At 40.9% G+C, this 24728-nt stretch overlaps 1 protein-coding gene across 7 annotated transcripts in view; it reads right to left on the bottom strand.

The window, feature by feature from the left end:
* Positions 1 to 909: 909 nt before the first annotated feature.
* The window catches only part of VPS34 (vacuolar protein sorting 34), a 111573-nt gene continuing 87754 nt past the window's right edge, over positions 910 to 24728 (bottom strand). For 3 of the 7 annotated variants that reach the window (XM_087674847.1, XM_087674849.1, XM_087674848.1), the window contains 6 exons: positions 24305 to 24478; positions 14832 to 14969; positions 14570 to 14724; positions 2967 to 3110; positions 2731 to 2878; positions 924 to 1654 (listed from right to left, as the gene is read on the bottom strand). In XM_087674847.1, coding sequence (XP_087530973.1) covers positions 1517 to 1654; positions 2731 to 2878; positions 2967 to 3110; positions 14570 to 14724; positions 14832 to 14969; positions 24305 to 24478 — 897 coding nt within the window. In that variant the 3' untranslated portion in view covers positions 924 to 1516. Of the gene's footprint in view, positions 1655 to 2495; positions 2634 to 2730; positions 2879 to 2966; positions 3111 to 14569; positions 14725 to 14831; positions 14970 to 24304; positions 24479 to 24728 lie in introns of all 7 variants that reach the window. The other 4 variants (XR_015690357.1, XM_087674852.1, XM_087674850.1 and 1 more) reach the window with 4 other exon arrangements.

The following is a 24728-nucleotide window of genomic DNA, read 5'->3' as shown; positions in this document are numbered from 1 at the left end:
TAGCATAACAACCACACTCCAAACGCAAGGTGAAGTAAGTTTTGTGCTTGAAGAAAATATCAACCAACAAAGGTCACCTTTTTTATTTGCATAAATGATTTTGATTTAGAACATGTAATCTACTCTATGAAATTAAAGCACATGGATGTTGTAATGAGTTGAGGTTCTATGCCAATTAGAGCCATCCACAATAGTGGCAATGTTTCTAAAGGGCTTTGCATCTCCTTTGCAAGTGCATATATCTAGTTACAAGTGAAGTCTTTGGACCTCATGCTCTTTACAATTTCACAAACTTTAGGCTAGCATGATTCGACCTTTGGGAGCAATGTTGTGGTAGTTGCAAGTAATGATCCCTTCTCCAAGTGCAATATCAGGTTTGTCAAATGTATATCCCACAAGAGGAAAAGTTGGACACCTTTTCCAACAAGTCTTCCCCAAGCATAGAGTCGCACCTACTTTGGTCATCTCCTAGGCCCTCCCAATAGAGTCATCTTAAGGGGCTTGATGGATCAAGAATAATCTAGGAACCTTGCATTTGATTCTAGGATCTCTACAACAACAAGGATGATGTAATAATATTTGCAAAAAGAGCTTCTACAAGTGAAGCCGACATAATATTTTCCCATCTCCCCAAAATAGAGCCATAACACATTACTAGACAAAACCAAAGTATGGACATTTGAATCATAAAATAGAACATTCAATAGACAATGAATCATAAAATGATGTCCACCTTGTGGTTCAAGACAAGTATTATCTATCTTCAATATAGCATGTAGAGCATATTTTACCATCTATCCTCAACAATAGAGAAAACTAAAAACTTTTCGTAGACGCGTAATGTTGTATGCAACAATGTCAAGGTACAATAAAGTGCATTGAGCTTGTTAGTACCATACTTTGAAATACCATTTTGAAGCTCAAACAAAAATGAAGGTACTCACCAAACATCAACTAAGGCTGGGAAACATTTTGAAGAGTACTCAAATTTTAATGTCCAACTGGAAGGATAAAAGGTACAAGGTAAGGACTGCCACATTATCTCGAGTGTACGATGTTTTGAGAGAGTGACAATTTCAGCAAACTTACCAATTGATGTTCAACGAATTCTCTTTGAACAAAATGCACATACAACATTTGCTTTGTTGCACTGCATTTACAGCGTGCTAACCAACAGTTCTCTTAAGCATTGCTAACAGGTACAAGCACAATACTTGAAGCTAAGATAGTGTGTGTGCTTATGGTATTCATGGCTCTTTGTCAAATACGGAAAGGAAAAAATCCTGTATACTAGCACTATACATGTATTTGGAAGGATTTCACACACTTTTTACGCCCATTGAAGCTCATTCAAGCTATCGTTGAATTTCCAAGAGGCCCAATCTCTAGATTAGTGATCTGAACTTACATTAGCACAATATCAGTGCAGCGAACATATTGGATAATCACACATAAGCATTGTCCAATACATTGGAATTGTGCAAACTGGATTGGACATGAGACATTACAGTGCAGGCTAACGCCAATATTGAGCCCAGCGATGTATTGTTTCCACCATTTGTGGGAACAAAGCACTAACACTGTCATTTATTAGAGTTTGAAAGTATTGGACAGCCTCTTCATCATCAAGATCTAAGCGGAATTTCTCTTGGAGCTGCATGCATCACAGCACTTGCATAGATTAGGAATGGCCAAATAACATGATAATCAATCAAGTAATGTCAAAGTTGTAAAACACCCAAGCTGCAACCCAAAACTACCCGCATACACAGCTGCAAACCATGTAACTCCTTAAACCAACAAAATCTACTAACGCAGTCGAAGTACTGTTAATGACTCCTAATAACCAGCCTTGTGTGGGGGTAGTTTCAGATTCATAGCAAAGCGATTCTCTCTCGTACACGGACACCTTCAAATAGTAAAGATTTAAAATAGCTTTCAGCAAGATTATGTAAAATATATTTGCTCACATCACTTGATTTAGATGTGCTTTGAGACATGAGGTTTCTCATTGTGCATAAGCTAGTGGTTGTTGAAATCAGTGGCTTTTGGCCTTTCTCATTCCCCATTCCCTTTTTGAGAAAAGAGAAGGAAAACCTCCTCTTACAAGAGAATGGGGAAAATATTTTGGCAAGTTTTTTAAAGCAAGCTTCTCAGATATTTCATACATTTAGCATTCTTTTATGAGGGAGATTGTTGGCAGGTTGCAAGACCTAATACCCATGTTCATCCTTCTTGAAAAAATACTCTTAAGACACCACTAGGCAAAAACCTACCTGACAAAATAACTCCAAGCAAAACATACACTAAAATTTGGATCTCAATGAAGAGGATAGTGCATGCTGTGCAATCTTTTATCAGAAAGATTATTGGCATGCTGCAAGAAAAAAAATAAATCTAATCCATGACAGGACATCCTTCTTAAGAAATTACTCTAAAATACCACCTGCCAAAAACCTGCTTGTTTGACAAAATTGACTCCAAACAAAACATGCCTTAATGGTTTTGGATCTGCGGAATGAACTATCTCATCTAAAATAAGAGCTCGGAACTAAAACCACTGTCTGTTCATGCTCGGACACTTCGGACATGCTTTAAGCTGAAAATGCAGCTTGTGTTTTCATGAAGTATGCCTGAAAAGCATGCGAAGGACAAGACTGGCACAACTGAGCACAGAAAGATGAACAACCAGGAGTAGGATGATTGCCTTTCATGTATACTATTTCTTACCTTCAGCATTTCCTTCTCTGGATCTGAAGCAATATCAGGAATGTTTGCACCAGCCATCAAGTGGAATAGATTCAGAATAAGGTTGCTCGACTTTCTCAAAATATTATATGCCTCACAACAGTAAGATTTGAAGCGTCCATAGTGGGGACTGTCATGAATCACAAAACAGCAGACAAAACCTTTCACATCTGATGTGCACGTATTCCAAGAAATGTACTCCAACAATGATGCCTTACCTCTCTGCGCCACCCATTGCTTCCACCATCTCCTTGCATAATTTCATTGGTGGTGGAAATGGTTTTGGATCTCGTCCAAGGATAAAACCAAAATCAACATGGAAAAGCCGTCCATCATCTTGTAGGAGAAGATTGTCAAGATGCCTGTAACATTTTGAAACAAAACAAACTTCACTTTCAGGAGGATTACACTCAGGTCTCACAGGGCATTTTGGTGCCTCCCACCTCCCCCCTCCTCTCTCCCCCCTTTACAAAAAAAAAGAGGCCCCCCTCTCCCCCTTCCCCACTTCCAGCCTTTGTAGCTCTTCCTTCGCATTGGAGCCAAGTGCACGTATATGGAGGCAGTGGTGCGCTTAATTGTGGCCTCTACGTGTGATCTCCATACTCCATGGTGAGCCCCCACATGTGCAATGTCACAAGGATGTAGTCTAAAGATGTGTACATGTTGTACCTTTATTTCATTTGAGGAATACAAGTACATACCTTTGTTCTCACATTTTCTCTCTTTCTGCATTGTGTTGAGTGGGTGAGGGAGTGACTGAGTGAGTTGAGTGCAAGTGCATTACACTGTGTTCACAAAGCAAGTGTGTACCCAATAGCCAAGCGACATTCCCCACAACATACCACTTGTTACCGAGGCACAGCTTACCCACAGCATAACACCTGAAGCCGAGGTGCAAATTTCCCCACCCCTACCATGGGAGACGTTGAAGAGAAAAGATGCAAACATGAATGGAGGGGAGGAGGTGGTCTATGCCAATCTCATATCCTATCCACTATTTAATATGTGATTACCGAGAGCTCGTGTGTCCTACTTGTGCTAACTGCCTAGAGGCCTTCAAAGCTCTTCTAGGTAGTTTGTTTGGATGCATCTCTCATACTCTATATGAAGTTGATGGCTTTGGAAAATAGCTATTGAGAGAGAGAGAGAGAGAGAGAGAGAGAGAGAGAGAGCTTTTTTTTTTTGACCCACAGGCCTATTCATGCCTTTAAGGCTTTGCTTGCTCGTTTGCCTCTACGTTTCAACCAATCTTTTCTGCTACAAAATCAGTTTTTGGAATGTATCTAGCAATTGATTGCTTCTTTTAGCTTGGGGGTCCTATTTGGAGGGATGGAAGCATGGGCTGTTTTTAGGGATAATGCACGTGTGTCGTCCCGACAATATGGTATTCAACATGCTTCGTCTTTTCAAGCTGAATTGTAGCATTCACGAACTTTGTTGGCTCAATTGTTGTCTCTGTATCAATTAGGGGATACTATTGATGACTTGCTCACATGCATTGAATGGTTGAAATGTAGAGTTCAATCTCTTCAGGAGAAGGAATATGCTAAATACAAATTGCTAGCCCAAGCAGAAGCTTTTCTGATAATAACTGTCAATCTCATCAGTTTTTTGCTCGTTTATGCCAAAAATACGCTCGGGAAAATATTGTGCATTTGTTGGATGAGCAAGGCTTTATGGTGACTGATCCTGCTTCCATCATTCAAATGTGCATTGACTATTATAAATCTTTGTTGGGTCCATAGGAGATTCTTTTTGGTGCTGTTCACTCTGCTTGTGGGTTGATTTGATGGAGGCTGACATCTTAGAGGCTGAAGTGTTGGAGGATGTGCTATCCCATTTACCAAGAAGGAAAAGCCTTGGTTGGGATGGACTTCCTAATGAGCTATTTTCAGCCCATCTTGAGCAGCATAAGGACCCATTAACTCGCCTATGTAAGCAAGTTTGCAATTCTGGTGGGATACCTTCAGACTGGAAGGTTGCTGTGATTTGGTTATTGCATAAGGTTCCTTCTTTGACCTCTTTGAAACAATGGAGACCCATTTCTGTTATGGATTCTTTGTATAAATCTTCTCTAAAATCATTGCCAACAGATTGCAGAAAGTATTCCCACACTTGGTTCATCCACATCAATATGGTTTCATTAAGGGACATAATATAATGGGTAACATTTTGAATGTTCAACTGGGGATTGATTATGCCAAAGCCTCAAGCCAGCAGGTTGTTATGCTTCAGCTTGATCTTGAAAAGGCATTTGATCATGCCAGCTGGTCTTTCTTGTGATAGCTGATGTCCACCAAGGGATTTGGTTTTCGCGTGACCTCTCTTGTTGATACCATTAGTCAAGGTGATGTGGCTCGTATTGCACTTGATGGAGGGATCACATATAAAATTGCCTTGTCTCAATCTCTTTGGCAAGGCTGCCCTCTCAGCTCTTTGCTATTTGCCTTGGTCACTCACCCGATGCTCTCATTGTTGGATAAGTTGGCTGATCAAGGTGAGATTGTTGGTTTGTTGGTTTGTCTCTTCCCAGTGGTGCCCAACTTTTGAGTCAATCTTTGGCTGATGATTCCTTTATGTTTCTTAAGGTTGATCACACTAATGTTAATCAAGCAATGGTTACGTGGAATCTCTTTGCTTTAGCATCGGGACTTTATATTAATGCTCAGAAATCTACATTGCTTTCTTGTATGGAGAATGATTTGCAAGCTTTTGGTTGGCAAGGAGTTGTGATTTCTAAAGGAGATATTACCCGACACTTGGGTTATCCTATTGATGTGGATGTAGCTCCATGTGCCTTGCTTGATTGGATGTCATCCCGTATACATGATCGGTTCATGTATTAGAAATCTCAAGGCTGGCCTCTTCATGCGAAACTTAAAGTTGCTCAATGCATCATGATTAGTATGGTCTCGTTTTTTCTGCCATTACTTGGACTAAGAAGTCTCTTTTGAAACTAGTTCAGCCTATCTACTTCATGTTGTGGAAAAAGAAACGGAATTGTTTGGACCACGTGTGGATTTCGTGGCAACATGTGATTACTTCTAAAGGATGGAGGGAGCAACTTTATTGGATGTTAATTTGCATATGGTTGCATTGAGACTAGCACTTTTTGCACGCACTATGTGTAGAGAGCCATGCCTGGTCGGATATTGCAAAATTTTTCATAGAAAAGATTGGTATCTCTCATGGTAGCACGGTTATTCAAGTTTCGTGGTAGCATGTGCTTAACTCGACGAGGCCTATTAAGGTCTCCCAATCTTTTCTCCTTTCTCATTTGATTGTATCTTGGCAGGAGATGTTACATTTTGCAGTTTGTTGCTCTCTTGATGTTCATAAGGAGGAGAATTCGTTGCAAGGAGAAGTGCTGGCTACCTCCAAATGTTGGCCTGATAAAGATTTGCAGCAAACTAAGTTTAATCGGATGGCTCGTTTAGGGTCGCAAATAGTCCATGATGGTGTCATTCCTAGATAGCTCTATCTTTATTCTTTTCGTCATATTCGTTAGCACTTTCAGGTGCCTCGTGGCTATCATGACATTTAGTCATCCATACAGGACAAGCTTCAGAGGTTCTCTCCTTTGCTTGCTTTACAACCATCATCTCCCTAGCAAGATTGGATGTTTGTACTTTCTAATGATTTTGAGAAAAGGTCAACTAATCAGATCTATCATCAGATGGTTGAGGCCAAGAGATGGATCACTGGAAAGGCTAATAAATTACGGCATATTCAAGATAGTAAAAAGAAGTGGCAGGAAAGATTCCTCCAACTCTAGAAGTCTAAGGTTCCTTACCAAGGTAAAGTGTTCATGTGGAGGTCGCTTATTGGGGGTCTTCCAACTGGGGATGTGTTGCGTGCTCTCAAGATCACCCATGGTTGCTATGTATTTTGCACACGTGTGATGAGACATTACTTCATCTCTTTGTCTCTTGCCCTGTTGCTCAACAGATTTGGAGTTTTGTTTCCCATGTGTGGTCCTCGGTGACTCAGTAGCGGATATCAGCTCGTTCGTGCATTATGAGAAGGATGAATTCTATGTTTGCTTTGCAATCAGATTATTCATGCCTCTTCCATTTCCTTAGATGGACAGCTCTATGGCATATTTGGCGTACTCAAAATGCCTTCATTTTTTATTCGGCCTCAAGCATCCATGGTCATGTGGCCCGTGTTCGTGGTTTAGTGTTATGGCAGATCTCCTCTATGGTTTCAATTGATCTAGTTCTTCCTGACATTGCTGCTCCCTGGTTGGATATTGTTCGCTCCACACTAGTTGTCCTTTCTGTGTGATGTGTGTTAAGAGTCTTGGTAGCCTTTCATTTGTGTCTCTTCTATTTTTCTTAGTTGACCTAATGGTCTGATGTAAATATTGCTACTTAATTCAATTATCTTCACGAAAAAAAGAGAGCTTTTGCAAGTACTTGATTCAAAGCTAAATCGATATGATTAATTATTGGTTGTTTGATGTGAATATACGATGCTAGTGCTTGAATATATAGGCCTAGGTAGGCACTCAAACCTTTGACCCTTATTCACTGCTTGGTGCTGTAGGTGTTCATGCCTTTACACACACCAAAGTGTGCTCACACAGGTGGCATGTTCTATTAACAAGATCAGAGACTCAAAGTTGGCCATGATGTGAATATACGATGCTAGTGCCTCAATATATAGGCCTAGGTAGACACCCAAACCTTTGACCCTTATTCAATGCTTGGTGGTATAGGTATTCATGCCTTTACACACACATACACACACCAAAGTGTGCTCACACATGTGGCATGTTCTATTAACAATATCAAAGTTTCAAAGTTGGAAATGATTCAGAGGTTTATATGCATGGCTTGAAGGCTAGTTGCTAGGTCATCTTGACACCTTGACAACTAGTCCTAGATATACTGCATTAAATGCCTTACCATATGCTCTAAGTTGCCCATAAGAGGCATTTCTTCAAAGAGAGAAGAAACTCTTTTATGAAGCTCCTTTGAACAAAATCTCTTGAGGAAAAATACAATATATAAAGTGTAAGAGACTTCCATATCAAAAAAAGTATATAACAAGGGAAAGTCTATTACAAAGCTCGAATGATTATCAATCAAGAGGTCTATAATACCAACTATGTGGGTCTGAAAAAGGAAGAAAGTGCCAGAGTCCCATGTTCTGAGAAAAGCATCTCCCCTCCTCATCGTCATCTCTGAACTGCTGTGTATTCTCTTCCACCTCCCACAGAGAGTATGGACAATCTCTGTCCAGATCCTAGAGAATCTCTGCAGTAGATATGTCCAAAAAATCAATAGTCTGTCTATGTCTAGCTGTCCATACAAACCAAGCAATAATGCTAGCTATGAACACCCATCCATGACAATGCCCCCAAGTCCACACTGTTTGTGAGAAATCTGGCATGGTAATCTTGATCACTAGCTGCCCTGAAAGCCTGAAAAAAGATGGGAATGACATTCCTTTACATTCTCATAAACACAAGTTGGGTCTCTATCTGTGACCCAAGCAACCATCCCCCAAGTAGTAATAGAGAATCTACAATGCCATGAAACACCATCCTAAGGGCTCTCCTTATATACAAACAAATGCAATGAATTGTTTAGTCATATACAAGCAGGTGGACTATGTTAATAGTGTCAATTAGCCTAGGAATAAGTTATTTCATAGAAATCTGGATTATATTGGAATGCAGCATATGTATCATGAAGTTATGGTACTTTCTCCAAGAAATAAGATGTAAGGAATGATGTTAAATATCACGTTTCCTTCGTGCATTTGCTAGCAACATATAACTCTTACTCCGTAAGGAATTTCCTCAGCAATAGTCATTAGTTGAGCTTCGAGTCTTTTGACTGAAACCTACGCATCATTCCTTCTCAAACTTGCTTTTGTCCTTCTACTTTTAGGTCTAGACCTTTTGAACCCTTAGGCAATCCCATATGCGGTGCCCCTATGTCTCCTCATGCTCCCCACATCTAGTGCAAGGGATAGGGTTTCTACCATAGCCAAGCCATTCACCAACTACTAAAATCTTGGCAAAGAATGAATGAACTCTTTCTTAGTCTAAAGCTATTCTCCAATCTCCTCCAGAGTCTGCAAGGAAAAATGTGATATATCGTTTGCAGTCGAATGCTAAGATGCAACTAACATTGCTCTGATCCTGCTCGTGTGTATCCTCTTCCCTAGTCCATTGGTATACCCAAAGAAGGGCACATCCCACGGCATCTCTGGCAATGGATCTATCCATACCTACTCCCCAAGGTCCCACTAAAGTCTCTATCACGGTCTCATGCTATGTGCCCAATGTCTCCATCCATCTATCAAACAAGTCTTAAAGGTTTGGGTCTACTACCAAGTCCTGTCCCAATGAGCCACAACTCTAATCGGCTAATAGCCTTAAGTTTGCCATCCATCTCTACTAAGAAAATAGATGCACTCTCTCCTCTAATGAAAAGCCCAATCCATGTCAACAAAGTCGCTATATTTAGTCCTCCATCCTGGGGGTACCACCTCCTTGATACTCTCCATTCTGGCTGTAGCCCCCTTGGGCCCTAATGCTTCAATGTCTCTCTCTCCACATAAGCCAACACATCAAGAAAGGCAAACCACTCCCCACTGTAGAGGCTACCTTTGAAGGGAACCTTCCCAAGATAGAAGGGTCCTCTCTCCAATGGTTATCCCCAACATTTGTGCATGTGGAGAGACTGCGCATGAATAGGGGCTTGCTGAGCTCAAAGGCTGATTAAGGATGAATGTTTAATAAAATTTTAATTTATATAGATGATCTGGCCTGTGATAGAGGGGGTCTAGTAGGTGCTGTTCCAGGAACCACTTTATCAGACCATACACCGGTACTGTTGGTTTTTCTAGAGGGAGTCACACGAACTGCTATCAACATTAGAACTTATCATATTTCTCCTAAGTTCTGGTGTGAACCCTCCTTATCTACAGTTACCTTTTACCTTCTAGTTAGAGAAGGGGTTTTTCCCCATGTGAACACCCGTTAGTGGGTGTGCTACTAAGTACCTTAGGGATTGTACTTTTATATCATTTCTCACATAGTGCATGTGACCTTCTAAAACTCTCCTCTCTTGTTCACTTACTCACTACGAGTGTGTGTGTGTGTGTGCATATGAGCTGTTGAATCCTAACCTAATAATCGTATCCAAACATATCTCTTTTCAGCCACCGTCATCACCAGCTTAACCATCATTGAGTCTTGAACTCGACACCTATTGCTCCTCATGCATCTGCTGCCCTTTGCACGCCCACTGAACAAATCGCTCCAGCCTGCTCGAGTTCTCATCTCGATTGCGAAATCCTCTGAGTGAAGGTCAACATCATAAGTAGTCATCTCATGCAGTCTGCTCATCAGCTTGGTCAACGCTGCCTGCTCGTCAAACAGCTGCCAAGTGACAGACAGTCCCACCTTGTGTGCTGACAGTGCCTCCTCCACTCTCCCAAACACTCAAATTGCCCTCCTTGCAACAAGAATGCCCCAATTCTAAATTGCATGAAGCAAATGCTTACCAATACAAATGAAAACCCTTGCATGTATCTCTAAGGTTCTCAAAGCAAGTGCCAAATATGTGAAACTCCATCCTAGCATCGGCTTCCCAATGCACTAAAGAAATCCTCTATTGGGAAAGATGATGCTCCTATAGTATGAGGAAATCCACTAATCCTCCAACCAATGCTGTATGGAGATCCTCTCTCATGAAACTCCATTCTAGGCAAAACAATCAAAGTCTCGGATATTTCATGAGAGGATAGGATACTCAAGGAGGGCATCTAAGTCACTCAGATCAGTATGGCTCCACAGCCCACGTATCTCTTCTATTGCCTTGTGTATACTCTATCCTGTCTCATTGTTGCAATTCCTGCAACCTTATGAAGGGAGGGAACTCAATGGAGTCTAGGGACTCGTCTGAATTTGTACAAAAAATTCCTTGCTCCCTCTCTCCCTCTTGTTGAGTGTTATGGACCTGAGATACAAACTACCGGACGGAGACCTCAGTTATGGGAGGCATCTCCATTGTCTCAAGAGGCTTGGGGGGCTTACGCAAGCTTTTCAAGGGGTGTCAAACAAGGTCACATTTGCCACCTCGAGTGGCACACTTGGATTTGTTATAGTAGGCCTGGGATCCCTAACAACTCTCCATTGTCTATTAGACTGATGCTCATGAGCTTGTCTCTCTCCCTATCTCCGGCTCTCTCTCCTCCTCTCTATAGTGACTTGTCTTCTTTGCCTCTTCTCTCTCTCTCTCTCTCTCTCTCTCTCTCTCTCTCTCTCGCGGATTGGGCCTTCCCCCTCATCCTGAAAGGATTCCCAACAAGGCCTAGTAGTCTGTCTCCTGTGTTGCATCCTAGGGCAATCTACTACAAGGTGGCCTACCATCCTGTAGCGAAGCATTGCCTTGGGAAGCCAATGTCGTAAAATGTTTGGAGCATGAACCCTTCGTGCACGGATGCAAATCCTAATGGCTCAAGGAAGGAAAGCCCAATGCAAAAGTAGGGACCATAACCTTGACTAATGGGTGCTGAGGGTGATCCTTTGCCACTCCATCTACAAAAGTCCTATCCTCCTAGATCATTTGCCAAATTTTTTTTCCAATTTGAGCTATATAAGGCAAGAAGTACTCATCAAGGCCAAGAAAATGGATTGCAATGGTTGTGCCTAAAACACTAAATGTACGACTATGACTAAAACACAAAGAACTCAAACACAATCACAAAATGCAAACACATAAATAGAGAAGGAGAACTCTAAAGTGAATGAACAAATGCTTTAAATGAAGGAAAGAGTGTACAAGATGCTCGAGGAGAGAGTTTTCCAACAATTGATGGCTCTCATGGGAGTGGGCTGAGCGGGGTGTGAATGTGTGACATCCACCAACGATAGATCCAAAGTGTTGTAACCACCATATGGAGTTGAGATGAGGCTGAAAGTGGAAGGCCAGCAAGCGGCAAACCAAAATGCAACAATCTCTATGGCTTGAACTAGTAAATGTAGCTATGTAGGCACTTGAAGATGATGGCAACTGATCAATAGAGACCAAAATGCAACAATCTCTATGGTTTGAACTAGTAACCCCCTCTAAACCATGGACGTTGATGCTGAAGGAGGAAGAGGAGCCTAATATCGGTCTTCATGTGAAACTGAGAACCATGATGAAAAATGTAGTCTGATGATGAAGGTAGACATGATACCCCTTAGCCGGAATGACCAAAGGAGAATCAACCATCTAGTACGCAGAACATGCTTATACTCAATCTCCATAGAGGGCTTCCATGCTAACCAGGTGACATAGGTATGTATGAAACTCAACCTCAATAGAGGGCTCCATGCCAGGCAAGAATGAGAAGGCACAACCAACAAGGTAGCAATCCACCTAACATAAAAAAATAAACTGGAAGTACAGAAAATGATTGTTAAATAAGAAAAACGCCTCATATGAAAGGAAAGAAAGACAAATGCCAAGAGAAAAAGGATGCTCAAGACCCAATCTTGGGAGAAAAGATACGATCTCCGTCCTCATGCTGATTGAGCCAATACTCACCGAGGCAAGGACCGAAAACCAAATCTTCAACAACCCACATAGGACCGATGATATACCTGCAATATTAGTCCTAATAACTGAAATACTGTAGAAATAACACACTACAATGGACAACATCAAAGCAAGGAGTAGAAAACACAACAACAAATATGAGAAGAACAGAAACTGCTTTAATTTTAAACGAACTTATACAAAGATGGCTTTGTTCACCCATGTGCTTCCACTATGAAGCTTAGATGGTGATCCAGACAGATGATAGGCAAAAGCTGAAAGAACTTTGACTCGGTGAAAGATAGTAAGGATGGCTTTGGAGGGGTTTTCCTTTTATAGCCTGGGAAGGTAGTCTAGTCAGCCTGTCCGACCATATTATAAACCTTCCCTAGTCGGCCAAGGAATATTCCCTTTACCATCAAACCGGAGGCACTGCCCCTAGACCCCAAAATAGGGGTCCCTGATAACTCCCACACCCCGCAACTCGATGCATTATGCTTTGAGTTACTACCAACATAACTACTCTGTCTACCCCAAAGGCTAGATCCATAAAGGTCACCTTTTTGCTATTTGGTCCACACATGGCTTCTCCTCATAATGGGGGGCTTACAACTTAGAGCACCATGGATCATTGGTGGCACCTTACGAGGGTGGGGCATTGAGCATATCTAACAAATATGCAACCTAGAATGAAAGGATCAAGAAAGCAATATGCATACCATACGTTTTATATTAAGATGCTTTGGATGCTATGTTAGATAAAAAAGAGAGTTGAATGTTAGATGCAACAAAAGTAAATGAAAGAAGAAAGTGTGCAATGGAACCTTGAAAAAGTATGGCTAACCAAAAAGGAAACTAGCCTAAGGTTCCCAAGGATGACCTAGGATGCCTTAGAAACTAGCATGGGGGAAGATAAGAATTGAACCTGCCAGAGATCCCAACAGGCACTTGATTGAGAGAAATCTCCAGGATCCACAGCACATGTGGCCAACCCCACTAATGAAGATGGATATCATAGGGTGGAGACGGTACCTCCTTGGGGAAGATCCCTTCTCAACCTCCTTGGAGTGGCATTACCACTTCCAGGGACTTAGGTTGCTTTGTGAATGGGTGCATAATATGCAGGTGGTATTCTTGGTAAAAAAATGGTACACCTCTATGTGTCTAGTGATGGCCTAAAACCAAAAATTGTGCATTAAAATCAACATGAGCTAAAACTAGATAACCCATTGTAGGTCTAAAGTAAGGGTCCAAATTGAATAAATGTGAATCTAAATGTGAAGTGAAAGTGGCAGGAAAGGCCAAGAAGTATGAAAGTGAATAGGCAGCACCGAACTCATGATGCAGCAATATAACAGCCTAAAGATGATGGCAGCTGATCATTGGAGGCTGTACGAAGGTGGGCGACAGCAGAGGACGGTGAAGACACTGACTGGGCCCGCATTGCAGTGAGTATAAAAGCTGCAGCATGAACTGGAAGTGGCTGGACAGCAGGGCAACCACAGTGGACAAGGTGTCAGGGGCTGGTGATAATGTGGCAGCAGTCACTATGGGCTGGACAGCCAGTGGAGGGAGAGCTGATGGCTGAAACCTGCAAGACAAGGGATGAGGCTGAGTGGTGGGCAGTCTATCTGTTTATAGATGAGTGGATCGTCCGAAATTAGGGTCTGGCTTATGGGACACAAACACTCTAGGGCCGTGCACTGTTTATTGAAGTTTTAGGTACTTTACATGTTTTGGGGCTGCTTTAAAGAGAGAATCAGTTTATAATGCAGTTTTTAAGCTCCTCAGTGCTGTCCCCGAGCGTGGTATAATCCTTGACCTCAATTCATCTATCAAAGAAGGCAACTGCAGTCCGAACATCTAATGGGCTAGTGGCACGTCATGTCAGGATGGAAGAGTTCAAGTTGCCCCTTATCTCTGAAACAAATGGAATAGACAACCGAATACATACTACAGCCCGGAAAGGGACCTGACAAAAGTGGCAAATTACACCAAAACAGATAGCCTGCACAAAAGAAAAGAAGAATCCACCACTCTGATTTCTACTGAGATGCATTCTTTTGGCTGAAATTGGCACAAAGCATGGCAACACAAAGGCAGATCAGATACAAAGCAATAAGCATGTAACAAAAGCCATGCAACATGGGAATAGTTAATGCAGATGCATAACTATTAGGAACCATACCTAGTATCAAGTGCATGGCACGTAGGTTAGTTTAACCTGCAGCAGAAGCTGCCTTATCATGCTTTAACAGTTTAAGAAACCAACTGACCTATCGCCAACACCTAGTATATACATGATAACACAGTAACCAGCACAGCTTTTCACAAATGTTTCAAGGCACTGAGCGCTGATTCCATAAGGGCCTCCTTCATCAGCATGATATTGTTGCAAAAAGCTGATGATTGATCTGTGTTCACTGAGTACCTGTTAATATGCAGATCAAGTTCAGTTTGCAGAAGTCTGGCAATAAGGGACTGCAAGGAAGTAAGCAAATGAGGGGAATGGTTGAGGATTAATGACTTATGGCATACTTGAGCCAAAGATTTGGATGGAATGAATTCAACCATTCCTTCATCCTGGTTTGTTGCTAGCACTCTGTATGGGGTCAACTGTAAGTCAAGATTCTCAAGTTTTAACAGCCTGTCCATCAATGACACCAGTTGGATAACCTACACAAATCCACACAAAGAGAGGAAACAAGTAACATTAGAACAGATGAACCTTCTCCCTTCCATACTAAATCCTTTCATGATCCATGACTGCAGAGAGTTACATTCAACTCTTATTCAGCTGGTAAAAGCTACACTCAGCACTATTTGAAAGACATTCTCATCCTAGAGACTCCTAGAGCAGCAAGTTCGATTAAACACATACACTGCAAAACTGAAGGCAATAGGGTTACTAATTTCACAACAGACAATTAACAGAACTTAAATTTCTCTTGAGTGGAAAAATTACCCCTCTTAGAAAAACACCGGTATTCTATCCCACTAAGATATATTTTCCTCTCCTTAAATAACATGGACCAAAATGGCTTTTTCAGTTACTGACTAATGAACATATAAAAGTTTTCACACAAGCTACACATAAAGCTTTAATCAGACACACTAGAATATTCCTTACCTCCTTTCACATGGAGCTCAACATAAAGACAACTGAAAGCATTAAGTACTTCAAAAAAGATAACAGAAAACATTGATTTCAAACATACGACAGTAGTTCTCCAATTGTATCTACCATCCTTTGAGTCAGTCCCCCTTGTGTACCACAAGAACATTTCACATTCCATGTGTTTGTCCATCCACAAAATGCTGTCTCTGCTCCTGGAATGTTACTTAAATAGTCCAGTAACATTGGGCAGTTCTCATCCACATGTTTGTTCCACAAAATGTTGTTTCTGCTCCTGGCATGTTTCCTAAATAGTCCTGCAATACTGGAACTACAGCAGCACAGAGAGCTTAACTGAGTAATACAAAACAATCTGCATCTAGAATCCCAATGGTGAGGAGCTCACTGCCTGGTTCACACACTAGCTATTGCAGGCCATGGAGCTTCAAACACTACCAAAGCTTTTCAAGCTAAAATTACAACATTGTACATGCTGTGTCCTTCATAACATTATTGTTCATGGTTGCATGGCAATCGAATAAAACCATGACACACCCACCACAAGAAGACATAAGGCCAATGTGGCCTATGAGACAAAATCCAAAGTACATCCATGTCTAATGTCATCTCATCAAATCGGGTGAAGATAACATTAAAATAAGTAAGTGGCCTATGAAACAATGCTAAGAATAACTCAAATTTGACGAAACTGTGTACAGGAAAATGAGGTGAAGACTATAGGTTCTAGCTGATCTCAAAGTCTGCACATGATCTCAGCTATGATGTGGTCCCTAACTGCTCCATTGATATGCGTGGTGATGAATCTTTGGTGTCTCCTGATAATGGCTCTAATCCGATTGTGATGCCGCCTCCTCGGACGTGGTCCTAGTAGACACGGTCATCATGCCCAACGAAGTGACATGGCTCTATCCAATGTGACTCCATGGCGTGGAATGGGAGGTGTCTAGCAGGGTAGCTCTGTCTCTACAAAGCCAATAGTGTCAATAGGGTGGGATCCGTGAAAAAAGTCTATTACTACTCACTATGTGGGTCCATGTGGGTGAGCTAGCCTCTGGTCTCACAGTAGTCCTATGCAGTGCTGCTGGAGCTCTAGCAGGAAGCGACCTAGGCATCTCTCATCCTAGTACTCAATGACATGACGAAGAGGTCCAAAACCATCACAGAAGAGGCAGTGGTACCTTCCTCGTATGTCATAGTATATTGTACATCTGCATATATAATGCTCCTTTGTTTCAAACTCTCAGCCACAAAGCTGGTAAGTCCTATGCTCTGCTCAAATATCTATCCATCTACCTATCTCCATCTGTAGCCTATGAGAGGAGGTACGAATCTGTCTAATAGCAGCCCGTACGCTAGGGGAGAGATGGGTGTCCATGTATGCTGGCTGAATACTAGATCCATCATGAGAGAGACACAAGAAGTGGCTTCGGTAGAACTCCATCCTTGATCCTAGAAGGAGTAGTGGATGGATTCATGTCATTGCTGCCTCAGTCCTGAAGATATCAGCTCTAATCACCTGGTTTAGCTTTTATCAGCTAAGAGAAAGTGTAGCGCAATTAAGACTGTAGTCAAAAGGTGGAAGGCCAGTCAATATCCAAACCAGATAGGCTTGTCTAGATAGTCATTTGTGAAAACCAACAAATCTTCTCGCCCTTTGCTACTAGTTGTCTAGATGAAGTCAATGTCAATTTGCAACATCTATGACATGGGAGATCCCATACTCTGTGCCAAAAGGTCATTGCCTTGAAGGGTGCCTCTGTGACTTAGGTGTTGTCTTCAACTCTGCTCTGACAATGGCATGTGGGGTTGAGGACTTATTCCTAGTCATACATGCTATCATCATGATCAATGGCCTTTCTATGCTATCCTAGCCATCATGATAATCTCTCTCTATTTTAGTCTGATAAGTGAGTGGACTAAGACGCCTATGGTACAAGCTATAACTCCATACCTCTGCTCCATGTAGCAGTGTAGGTGTGACTAGAATGTCAAACAACCATAGTTTGGTGCGAGAATCCTGGAACTATATTTGAGCACATTGACTCTTGAGTGCACCTAGTCTTCCATAGCCTCATGCCACACATGCCTCTGATGCCCCTCAACGTAAATTTTGGGCTACGGTGGATAACTCCCAAATACACATATTCCCTAAAAACTGGAAGCTCCAAGACTTGGATTCAATAGGGCTGAAGTTGTTTTTAGTCAAATTCAAGTGGAGGGACCAACAAATCAATGAATTTGGGGCATTTTCCATCTTAATCAAAGCAGGTAAAGGCCAATTGACTGCCAAAATCAAGGGCCAAATCAGATTTGATGACTTGCTGCAAGAGGAATTGGAATACCGAAAGGGATTGGGAGAATCCCATTACACATCAACTTCTTCTTCAATTAAGTTAAATAAATACCGAAAGGGGTGCCAGTTTTGGGGCCAACATGGTGTTCATTGTCCAAGATTGTAAGTTAATTTGCATTTCTTAATTTTGTAACAAATGTTAATTCTTAGTTTTGTAATAAATGTTACTGTTGTAACTAAAATGTAATTAGGGAATTACCACCCCTCCACAGAAGGAAGGCTGGTTTCAGTGTGTGTGTGTGACACTATATCAAAAGCTTTGTGAAAACCTACAAAGCAACAATAGATCCTCTTGTCTCAAGCTCAATCCTCCTCGATAATGACTTTGAGTTTGAGGATATGGGTCACTATGGTATATCTGCATCTGAAACATGCCTATCCTTGTGCTCTCTTGCTTGTATCTCAGCTCATTCATTGAGTTCATGTTCAAGTATAGATCCATATATCTTGGCCAAAGTATGGTTGTCACGAGGACATAAAATTTTATTACTTTGCTTAGCATTTGACTAAAAGTTAATTAAATGTGCTAATGTGACTTGTACATGTGAGGTGTAAGTCAATTATTTCACAATAATTAAGTGCTTAATTATTTCACAGTAATTAAGTGCTTAATTAGGTTATTCACTGCCCTATCTAAGAAGGAAAACTGGTTTCACAGTTTTGTTGTTAGGATAACATCAATTCCCTCAAATTAGTGGGCACGAGGTACTTAATCCAAGGTCAAAAGCTTTACTCTAGTGCTAAAATTGTATTCAGCTAAGTATTATGGCAAGAATGTATTCAGATAGTGAGATGGGATCAAGCAAGCATAATGCCTATTAATTTGAAAATTCACACAGGTGTTGGGAAAAATGCAATGCTTGATCTTGGACAAGGCACAAAGGATGGGCAGCAAGATGAGAATGAGAGAATTGGACAAGAGGTGGGTCCTTAAAGTCTTTTGAAGCTGATGACCAGCAAGAGAAAGAGGAATTTGATAACCACTATGGAGATCAACTGAGGATAGTAGTTGAAATGTAAAATGCAATTGGCAAATGATCCTCAATTCATATGCTTTTTGAACCCCTTAAAGGAGGGCAACAAAGGCAAGAAGAGAAAATTGTCTTCGAGAGCTTCGGGATAGCAAGATGCACCGAAGGAAGAGCCAATACAATAGCATGATCTTCTAAATGTGGATAGTAAGCATAAACAAATGATACCAGTGGGACAATTGATGCATATGCGAGGCCAACTTAAAAGTGCCAATCCAATGCTTTTTGAACAACAAGGTATTCTTATGGGACTGCCAAGTAACTTTGGTGGTGGCACTAGTTTCCATGCTATGGTAGGTCAGGGACCACATATGGGGATATATAACACAACTCCTTATCATATGCAACAACCAATGTGTGGTGTGCAAGGCCAAATGTATCAGAGTATGGCTGGTAATATGCATATCCTCATATATAACAATGTTGGCCTGATACTAGGGTATACAGTGAAAGGTTTGGCAATGCATATATGAAGCCCATTGTGTTTGGGATTCATGATATTAATGCTTGTCATGCAAACTTTGTGTAGTATTGGTCATGAGGAAAAATATTGATAATAATGCATGCAATGTATGAAAAAATGTATCTTGGTATGGCTAGTAGTTACATATTCCCATGCACAATCACATTGCAATGGTCCAAAGAATGCAAACAAAAATGTTTTCTTATGAATCTGGTGCTCCTAGCATGTCAGGTACACATGAGGGCTAATCAACTAGATGCAATGTTGCAAATTAGATAAGTTGGAATTGTGACAATGTGAAAGTATAAAGCATCGTAATGCTTAAGGGGAAGAAAGGCCTACAACCTAGTGAAGGTTTCAAGGCAAGTAGAGTTAGAGGTAAAGTTTCCATATGCTTCTTGGTGAAGCTTTAGCATTGTTTCCCCAATAGATGCAAAGTGGATGGAAGAGCACGACTTGGCAAACCATCCTCAATTGTTGTAACTTTATCAAGATGCCTTTCAGTTAGAGCATCGGGCTTAGTCAGGCTCAACGGAGCAAGGGTCCGGAGTATTGCCTAATGCTCAAGGGGAAGGTAGCATTTCCACTCCGCTAGTTGTGGACAACTCTTGTGTGTAGTGGATCTCAGATGTATTAATCATGTATCCAAGGTATTATGCTAACAATATGTCTACCATGAGGTCACTACTCAATGTAGTAGTCATTGTGAGATGTATGCAAATGAGTACGAGTTTCACCCAGGCATTGAAACTATACTTTTGCATCAGTTTATGATTAGTTTGACAAGTGCTTTTGCTTCAGTTTTGAGACAAAAATTCTGATCAGTTTCAACTCATTTTTTGATCAATTTTACATTAGCTCTGATTACTTTTTGCAATTAGTTTGTGATCAGTTCTCATATCAGAAAGTAATCAATTTATAATCAGTTGATAACTGAGTTTTCAATGGTTTACAGCTGGTTCCATGGACAGCAGCATGTTAGTAAATGCCATTGATAGTTTAGCCATGGTTCATGATGAGAATATGTTTTACTATGGTTCAGAAGTTAGAACAGTTGAGAAACATGAGTTATGAATGCATCCAATGGGTCTCTAGTAACAATTTTGAACTAATTTTTAGTTTTATATTATGTATATACTAGCTGGAAATTTTTAGTAGGATTGAGACATATGGCATGGTTGTACAACACTGGCCAATGTTGTGACTATGATACCTTATGGAAATTCAAATGCGGTATGCTTTTCCTTTAACACAATGTAGTGCAATCGAGGACAATTGCAGAGTTTTCAAGGGGGTGGTTTATCACAAGGACATGAAATTCTATTGGTTTGCTTAGCATTTGATTAAAAGTTAATCAAATGTGCTAATAGGACTTGCACATGTGTGGTGTAAGTCAATTATTTCACAGTGTGGAACCTATGATTCCGAGATATAGATTGGTGCCAAAGGCAAAAGTTCAAATAAGTTATGCCTAACAGGTACTAGATGGTACTCGGTGTCAGATTTTGGCCTAGACCAATTTATTAGCCATTAATCTCGATGGTGACATTAAAGTTAAGCATTAATCAATTAATTAATACTAGTATTAGGGCTAATAACTGCTCAAGGATACTTGGAACATAAACTGGCCTAGCCAATTTAATAATTGATTCGTAAAGTTTATTTTTTGAAACTAGAATAATCATTAAATTAATTTCTAAATTAATACTTCAAAAATTAATTTAATAACTTAGATAATGCTGAAAAATGGAATTAGATGATTGCCACTTAGCAACACTTGCCCATGTAAGTGGGAAAAACGTTTTTAGGGGCAGGTGGAAATCTATTCCAGCTTTTGTGAGAGGAAGCTCTTAAGAGTACAAGAAGAGGTTGCTAATGTGATTTATAGCCAACAGGGTATCAGAAGTGGTGAAGCCATGGAAGCATAGACAAGTACTGAAATAAATTATTGAACATATAACAACTAAATAAAGAAGAAGGAGCCACAAAAAATAGAGGCCTAAAATGGCAACTGATCTGGTGGAACACGAGAATGACGCATACAATAGCGAGTCACTGGTTGTGTGGGCACCAGCACTAGCTCCACTGTCCAACAAGAAGACCACTTGAATAATAATGACAATTAAATGGGAGGAGAAGGAGCCACAAAAAATAGGCCTAAAATGGCAACTAGTTGGCCAGCATTAAATCTGGCATATAAAATGCCACACACAAAAATCACTAAAACAATGCCTAAGTAATGACTAGTATGCCTAGCACAACGGGCATGCATAGACTCACACGAGTTGACAAATATTCTACTAGCATAGGGATCAGTCCTACAACATGTGACAGCAGTCTGGAGGCCTCCAAGAGCAAGTGACAGCAGCCCAAGGTTCTTTTGGTGCAAATGACAACATATAAGATGAGGCAACAGTCTTTCTGGTGGCCTTAAGCTGTAGGTGACAACTTCTATGGCTGTCTGAGCAAGGCAATAGTAGCTTTTTAGTGATTCTTGCGATGAAACTCTGAAATTTCTCTCTCCACAGCATTCTCTCTCATCCCCCATCCATATCTCAAGTTATCTCAGTATTTTCCAACAATTAGCCATCAAAGCAAGAGATTTCAATTAATCTCCACAGTAAAACCTAATTTACAAGTAAAAATTAGGGTTTTGACAACTGTCTCGAGATATGTGCTCAAGATTGAGGACCTAGGACTTGAATCCCAACAATTGAAATTCAAGAATTTCCAGGAGATTTAAGAGGCCAGGCTGCCAATATCTAATTTAGGGCTGAATTTGTCTTTCAAGGAGCAAGGTGAAGACCAATCCCCAAGCAAACCAAGGGGCAAATTGGTTTGGAGGCTTGCGGGTCAATTTTGACAACAAGAAGCACTTGGATTAGCAGAGGAGATCAAAGGATCTGAATTGTACTCCATCCATTTGCAATAAAAGTTAAAGAAATACCGCAAGGGACATCAGTTTTGGGGCCAACAGGCTATCCAATGTCCAAGATTTTATAGTAAATTGTGCATTTCAATTTTGTAAATTTGTTTATTGCTATAATTGAGTGCTTAATTAGATTATCTACCACCCTATCTGAGAAGGAAGACTGGTTTCAATGGTCAATTATGATAGTCATGTAGTTGCTAGGGATCAAAGGATCACCACTCTTAAAGAGTGAAATTATAGTATTGTCTAACCAACTCATAGGGGAAGCCCTCACATACTGCCGTATTGAACATGTGTGCTAGTATGCGTGCTAGTATGTCACAAGCATGTGAGAAATGTTCTACCACTAGCCCATTCTCATGCTGTGCCCTCCCATTTTGTAATCTATCCCCACTCTCCAAGCACTAACTATAGGTACATCTGAAGCCCCAATTCTGTCAGCAAGTATCTTGGCATTTTCCTATGGGCTACTCTTCTCCTCCCATCCTACTACCCATACATGTAATACCCTAACTCATCTCCTAGCTTCTTCTACCTCAATCTTGCTCACTAATGTTCCTTTATTATTTTTTACTACCTCAATCCATGGATTGACTCTTCTATCTACTTATATGTTGTCTTTGCCACTTCTACCTCCCTTTCGTATACCTTTAGTGCCTCTTTCTCTTTTTGTAGTTCTTCTTGCACATTTCTTTCTTTTTTCTTAACTATGTTCAATTTTTCCCTCAATTCCAAGATTTCAGATTTGCAAGCATCTATCACTTTCTGCATTTCAATTTTCAGCATGTGCATTTCGGACAATGTTTGTGTCTATAATTCATTCTTAATCTTTATCTGTGTATCTTGCATTTCTACCTTTTGGTCTTCTATTAGTTCGGCCTTGACCTGCTCTTGTATTTCTTTTTCCAACTCTTGTCTCATTATTCATAGTTCAGAACAAATCATGAGATGGATTTCTTCGTACTTCCAGTCATTCATGGTGCATGTCTGTCAAATCCTGGGGAGACGAACCCTATGGCCATATGTCTTGTAGCGTGTGTTCTTAGAAAGGGTGTGGAACATTGCTACCATGGCTAGTTGTGTTAGTTCTTGATCAGATTCGTCTCTGAAATATTCATTTTCCATGGTTTGATGTTAACACTTGTTTGCATCATCCATCCCCATAGTTAATTGTAATTACACACTGTTGAGTTTATTGTTGCAGAAATATTTTCGGGTTGCAATCAGAGCTCACTGTTGTCTTCACTTTTCCAATATGTTGTGTGCTGCCATTGACTGTATTCAGGACTGCGTTACTACCATGGAAACAATTTGTCTCAGAGCATCTGACCACGTATATACATCAGTGCATTAGTCTCATGGCAGTATCCAGTGCCTTGCTGCTGCATTCAGAGTTTCAGATATGACTAATTGGTCACTGTTGCATTTAGAGTTTCAGATATGATCAATTGGTCACTGTTGCATTTCAGACTTTCAGACAGCTGTTGCAGGTAACATTAGAGCATCAGGAACTAGTTCCAGTCGTGTCAAAAAACATCAGAACATCACGAGCATCTAAGACAGCGAGCATTTCACTGCCAGTCACATCAGAGCCACTGACATCAGACAGTCACATCAGACAGCCACGTCTAGTCATGGTGAGCATTCCACTGACGGTCCAGCACCACTCACTGTGTCAGAGGCATTCCACTGACGTCAGACAGTCATCAACAGTCCAGCGCCACTCACTGCATCAGAGGCATTCCACTGACGTCAGACAGTCATGGACAGGATCACTGCAGAGACACAACTTGCATGGCTACAACCTGTAGACACACGACTTGAGAACACTCCTGCTCTACACACACACACACACACACACACACACAGAGAGCAGCAAGGTAAACTATTACCTAAGCATGCTCTTATGGGCAATACTAACAAACTCTGCCACCTTACATACTTTTGAAGACAATCGATCTGTATGCATCCTAAAAACAATGCTTCTAGATTTACTGTTGGACATATAGTAATGAGTGTATGACTTCTCGTGCAACTCATGAAACAAGACAGTAAATACAGTGGGAAAAACACACAAAAATTAAGTATCTTCATACCAATTGATCTTGGCGCATGTCATCTCCCTTCTTAAATATAATTTTGCACTTTCCCCCACCTCCAGCTGTACGGAAAGTAAGCCGCAATGGATGAAGAGCACTTCGAAAAATAGTAGACTCTTCTGGAACAATGCCTGTTGTAACTATTTTGGGATCCAGCGGCAGTGGAATGGGCTGCAGCAACATGCCTGTTATGTCACATGTCACTACCAACAAAGCTTTCAACTATTATCAACTAACCAATCGAAAAAAACATGATTCGAAGACACAATTCAGCACAAGCAAGTAGTCCTTATCAAATCAACTGTGAAGGTTTTTCAGTAAATAATAATGTTTTCCTGTATACAGGACCTTACATGTCCTGCTGCTGACGTGACAGGTGACCTGATGCCTGCTGCAGACCCAGGCGCCTGCTACAGCACCA

Source organism: Lygodium microphyllum, chromosome 3 (assembly GCF_053477565.2).
Source record: "Lygodium microphyllum isolate KBCC chromosome 3, Lygodium_microphyllum_v1.1.10, whole genome shotgun sequence".
In the NCBI taxonomy this organism is placed as follows: Eukaryota; Viridiplantae; Streptophyta; class Polypodiopsida; order Schizaeales; family Lygodiaceae; genus Lygodium; species Lygodium microphyllum.
This window is presented reverse-complemented; position numbering and strand designations above follow the sequence as displayed.